We start from the raw sequence: 6,000 nt of genomic DNA, 5'->3' as shown, positions 1-6,000 counted from the left end.
CTGACACACTCTACTTCAAAGCTTAGCGGTTTAAGGTTTATATTGCCCAGATTACATACAGTCATATTTACGGTAACCATACCCTAAAGCACATGCATCAGAGCATAATCCACACTTTATATATCAGCCTGTATTATATTTATAGCCTTGCTATTAGCAATTCCACCAACAGCAGATTTGTTCTGCTGGTTATTTCTAGAAAATACAGTTTTATATATGAGGGTCAGGGGTAGCGGCTAATAAAAGATAAATCGTGGAGGGGGATCTAGGGAAAATAGATGGGGAAGGGGAAAGCAAAGGATTTTTAACCTACTTATTTTGTATTAAAACTCAATTTTCAAATGTCTTTAATGTTGTGTGCTGAGGAAATGAGCAGTGCCAGAGCTAGAACAAGCCAAATGTGAAAGGGACCTAGGGTACTGTAAGAGGAGATGCTGTATATGGATTGGGGGGGGGGTTGCTCCCCCCTTCCCTCCCTCTCAGGTATCCAGAGACTTGGCTTATCCTGGGCCAGCTCTGTACAGGGAGGTAGGGAGGGGTCTCTTTGTTTGGTGTAAGGGGCCGAGCTTCTCCTCCCAAAAGTTTGTAAGGAGCAGTGGGGGCAGGTTTCCCTTATAAATCCTGGCTGAGGCTGCCAGGGAGAGAATTGGACAGACAGAGGAGTGGGACATGTACACTGCAGCCTGACATCTTTCCATCTCATTCAGAGTACAGAGGAGAACCCTGGATTCTGGAGACCCTCTCTGACCTGCAGCATCTGGGCCACTGACTGGGAGATGGCATCAGGGAAAGGCAGCCTTGTGCTGCTCGCCCTTTTGCTGGCCCAGGTGGGCACGGATAACCCTCAGGATGATGCCGCCCCATCTTTAGCCTTCGTGTTTGATGTCACCGGCTCCATGTATGATGATCTCCGACAGGTGATTGAAGGAGCCAACCGGATTCTGGAGCGCACCCTAAATCGCAGGACCAAAGCAATCAGCAGTTATGTACTGGTCCCATTCCATGACCCAGGTAAGGAGCTGAAACACTCCGGGGCAGCCTTTAGTTAAGGTTGGGTAGAATTACAAATCCCATCCTAGTGTCCCAGGGTTTGGCTGGAATGGGAATGCTGTGACCTGTAGTGCCACAAGAGCTTGACAGTCACATGCTATGCACCTGCCCGTTAGATTGTAAGCTCTGAGTCAGTGAATGCTCATACTGGTATTGCAGGTATGGTGCTGTCTGCTTCATTTAACTCTGTTCCAGAACACACGATATGTAGGGAAATCCTATAAGCCCCTACAGATATCATCCTTCCTGAGTAAAGGCTTAAGTCCTTGGACCTATGGACTCAAACATAATTTATGTTGTTACTACAGACAACATGCACACCATTTACTAATGTTTTACTTATTTCCTGAAATGTGTCTTGTACTGTTATTTGCTTTAAGATACAGTCACCTACTATCCTTCCTATTGTAAATTAGAACAGATACTAATAGATTTTTATTTTACTTTATGAAGATTTAATTGTAATTTCTTAATTCTCTGGAAGAAAGGAATGTGCCATATGTTTTATTGTAGCCAAAGAGTACCAACTCCCTTATTGCCCACTGTGAATTAATTGTCACAAAAGGATGTCTCCAGACCACTTATATATTGTTATATACTTTTTACTTTCATTATATATATACATATATATATATATATATATATGTATATACTCTATTTATGAAGCAGTGAATAGCCTTTTTTTTTACGTTGACTGATGGAAAATGCTTTTTTTACTGCTCCCTGCCATTTATCAAAGGGTTAACACAAATTTACTGTTGCTTACTGCAGTTTCAATAGAACTCTTTGGGGATGGCAGAATATGGCAGTTTATCAAGAAGCAAAGGTTTTGATTTTCGCTGATAGGTGATGGCATCACCTATTACTGACAATGGGCACTAACTTAGCCATAGAGGTTTTACCGGAACCCCACCAGAATAAACTATTGTGCTCCTGCTCAGACGCTGGCTGCACGTGCGCATATTGCTTTAACTGTGGGTTCTAACGAGCCCCAGCTTGATAAGTTCCAGCGGTGCATAATTATGTGTCACTAATAATGATGGACACCAGTGTCTTGTTAAATAAACCCCATATTCACTCATTTCCATGCATTAATGTAACAATTAGATATCATTCTTATGCCAAACAATTAGATATAATTCTTATGCCAAATGGTAGAAGAATTATATCCTCTCTACACACAAAACGATCATTTGTTTATCACAAAACAGACACAGATGCGTGCACACAAATGACCGACAAATGTACATTGTCACACAGTTGTAGATCATGTTCAAATCCACATTTCTGAGCTCATAAGTACACAAACGACAAATGTGCCCCCAGGCATTGATTATGCATACGCAGTCACAAAGGGCACGCACACACAGTTGCTATCATCTCAGTGTGATACAATTTGTAGAGATCAAACGCAGGCTATTGTGTCTGTGTGTTTTGTCACTGGCTGTTTGTTCCTCTGACACGTTTTCTGTGAATCAGCTGTGGGACAGGCTCTTTATCTATGAGCTGGAGGATGCTGCTGTTTGAACAATGTCTTTCTTTGGTGTTACTGCTGAGAGGACTCAATATTTACACTAGTCCATTCATTGTAAAGCAGTACTTACTAGCACGGGGCATAGTGGTTGGCAATACCGCCTCACAGCACTGAGGTTGTGAGTTTAATTCCCACCAAGGCCCTATCGGTGTAGGGTGCTCTGGTTTCCTACCGCAATCCAAAATCATGCTGGTAGGTTAAATGGATTCTAACCGGAAACAAAAAATAGATAAATAAATAACCCTAGCACTGTATGTGCGTCTATCGTAAACAGAACCGGCTCTAGGGGTGTTCGAACAGGGGCGCCACACTTAGAGGGCGCACCCCTCCCCAACATCCCGATTTCAGAGGGACAGTACTGTGGCCCGTGGGTGGCCAAATCGGGAGGTCGGGGACCCCCACCACCGCAGCTGTGCCGGACCCCGGAGTCTGAATGGATGCTGTGCACATGCGCGCGGTATCCATTCAGTGACGGGAGAGGGCTGGGGGAAGCCCAGCTAGTGAGGTTCCCCCCACAGCCTGATGTTATTTGAAGGCGTGTCAAGCGGGTACGCCTCCAAATAACGTCTTGTAGGGTGTGGCCTATGATAATTAGGCCACGCCCCCATTTTCGGGCACGCGCAGCAGAGAGAGCTGGCACAGGGTGCTCCGACCCCTGGAGCCGGCCCTGATCGTAAAGTCCACAGAGACAGGGGGCGGGGTGTACTAAGGTAAGAAATGCGTAGGTCATAAACCTAGAAGTCCTTCTATGACAAAGGACAGCTCTTACCGGGATTTTCTACATACATACCGGCGATATTATAAATAACTTAGTAAATAATAATAAATAGTACCCATTCAAGTCTTCACCATTACTTCCACTTGTAAGTACTGTAGTACCGCTAAGCTTGTACTCAAAAGCAGAGTGTAAACAAAATTTCTGCAAACCCTTGCTGAAACTTAATAGCAAAAAGGCCGCCTCATCGCTATTTATCAATAGGCACCTGAAACTGTTATAATAATTTAGCTCTTACAAGCAGGGCCTTCTACCCTCTTGTGCTTCTCCCTACTTTAGTTTCATCTACTTCTTACTCACCATAGGGCACCTAACACTTGGTTGCTTATGCTCTGTTGCTTATCTGGGTGTTATGGTCGCTAATATAGCAATATATATTATCCATGTTCTGGTCCTGTATTGTTCTGTAAGTCGCTTGTCTACAACTTGTTTATGTACTTTGTAAGACGCTGCGGAACATTTGTGGCGCCATATAAATAATAATTTAGTACATGGATATTGTCCATAGGAATTTTCTCAGGCACAGCTGTATTAGAGAGGTATTCTCACCTCCAGCTTTAAATTCTGTAGCACTGAGCTATAAATCAGCTTTAAATACCTGACCCTATTCCTAAATTGGCTGTAAAGGAATTCCTTTAGTAAATCGTTGCAAACTTTTTAAATCTATTATGTTGAAAGGGGCTCGATTCCAGCGGGCCCTATAAGTCTTGGGGACCTGGGAATAAGGGGCCAGTTTTCCTTGTCGACTGACAAAACTGGACATTAATGTGTGAATTTAAACCCGTGTGGGACTGAACTTAATAATGAAACTTTCTACGTACAGAGCTGCTTAATATTGTTACGCTGTACAATTAAATAAAAATGATAATTCAAGCTCTACCACCCACACCGAGAGACTGTTCCATAAATCCACCACTCTTTTTTTGTAATCTACAACTTCCTTTTATTTCCCATGATGCTTCGTGTTCATTGAACCCTTTTCCAGCCAAGAAGAAACAGCTGCTTGGCCTACTGAAGGTGTTCACAAGGACATCAGTTTTATTACCCCATGTGAGTGGGTGATTATAATCCGATTTGCTTTGTGACCAAACTGGTCTCCTACAGCCTGGTGTGCTTGCTCAGCCTACCCGGACGGTCTCCTGTAACTCAGTCCCACCAAAGTGAAACAAGCTAATGGCAGCTGTATATGTCTCTGTCCAGCTGGAAACATCATTACGTTAATACATTCTCAATGTTGGAAATAATTGAACCATATGTTTAAAACATGAAAAAGAAACAGACGAAAAGGAAGGCTGGAGGAAATGTTTAAGCGGGGAAATGAATGATGACATGAGGCTCCTGTATATTCCCAAAATAACATGCAGGGTTCCCTAGCTCCTCTGTTGTTAAGTGAGTGCACATGTAAATCTGTGCAGTGTGTACAGGGACACGATGTTTCCTCGTAACCGATAGGAGAGATAAATCGGAGGATCGGAAGAAACGATTGTACTATATAGTGTCTACGCTTCATTATCGGAACTATTCAGAGAGTTTGTGGATCTGAAGAAAAAGAGTGTGGACTCGGGACCTGATTAATGAAGGATTGTAGAGTACTGCTAATGCGCAAAGGCACCACTGCAATCGCACTGCGATCACGGAGATCAAGCAGAGTGATTGACAGGCAGTGAGTGTTTGGGGGTGGTCGGCGAAATGCAGGCGTGCCTGACCGCTTGAACACCGTTACATGGGCGTGCATAAATTAGCCAGTGTGATTGAATACAATTGAATATGCAGCATGAGTCCTCACTGCGTTCTACGAGGTTAGCAATTCCTACGTAAGGTCAGGGCTGCTGTAATTCTGCGTGAGGGGCCGATGGTACTCGATGTGGAATGGGTATGAAGTCCCGGCGGCTGAATAGCCGACGGTTCATATCCCGACGCCGGCTGCCCGAAGGGAGAAAATCCCACCAGGGTAGGTAAGTACCCTATCCCTACCTCTCTAACCCCCCCTTTGTGGTACCTAGCCCTAACCTCCCCCCCGGGGATGCCTAACCCCTCCCCTTACCGGACCCTAAACCTAACCCTCCCAGGAGGGGTGCCTAACCCTAACCCACCCCAAATCCTAACCCCGTTACGCTCCCTAAAGCTATCCCTCCCCCCCCCATGGATAACACTAAGAGCGCCAAGACTTACCTCGTTCGGTCCGGCATCCTTCGGCGTTGCGGCGTCATAAGATAGGCGTCGGTATTTCAACATCTATCTTAAATCCCTTGTCGGGATTCATAACTACATCCCCTCGATGTTACTGATGTTTATGGAGGTTTGCAAGGTATTAAGGATGTGACATAGCAGTAGTGGGAGGCAGTGAGCGTCTCTATGCCGGCAGTGCGACGGCAGTCATTAGCATATTTTCCCAGCTGACCTGCGTGCGATTACTGAGCTGCGATCGCAATAGCGAGCCTTACTGAATCAAGCCCTCAGTTAGCAGAGACACTGCAGACAGTAGTAAAAGCATGATTAATGGTGTAATTGCTGCAGAGTCTACTTTTCAGTGCTTTGTTTTCGGATCAGGACCCCCTTAGTCAGCAGAATGTCTGTGTTTGGAGGTGACTGTCGGGGACTGTACATAGCTCACTGCAAAGTGCATGGTACAATGCAGCAA

General features: G+C 44.8%; 1 protein-coding gene across 1 annotated transcript in view; it reads left to right on the top strand.

The window, feature by feature from the left end:
• Nucleotides 1-776: 776 nt before the first annotated feature.
• HMCN2 (hemicentin 2) overlaps nucleotides 777-6,000 on the top strand; it is a 267,414-nt gene continuing 262,190 nt past the window's right edge. The window contains exon 1 of the mRNA XM_088466840.1: nucleotides 777-1,011. Within this exon, the coding sequence (XP_088322966.1) occupies nucleotides 777-1,011 (235 nt within the window). The remainder of the gene's footprint in view (nucleotides 1,012-6,000) is intronic.

Source organism: Taudactylus pleione, unplaced genomic scaffold (genome assembly GCF_031769625.1).
Source record: "Taudactylus pleione unplaced genomic scaffold, aTauple2 ptg000003l, whole genome shotgun sequence".
NCBI classification, from domain to species: domain Eukaryota; kingdom Metazoa; phylum Chordata; class Amphibia; order Anura; family Myobatrachidae; genus Taudactylus; species Taudactylus pleione.
The sequence above is the reverse complement of the archived record's forward strand: the minus strand, read 5'-3'. Positions and strand labels throughout refer to the sequence as shown.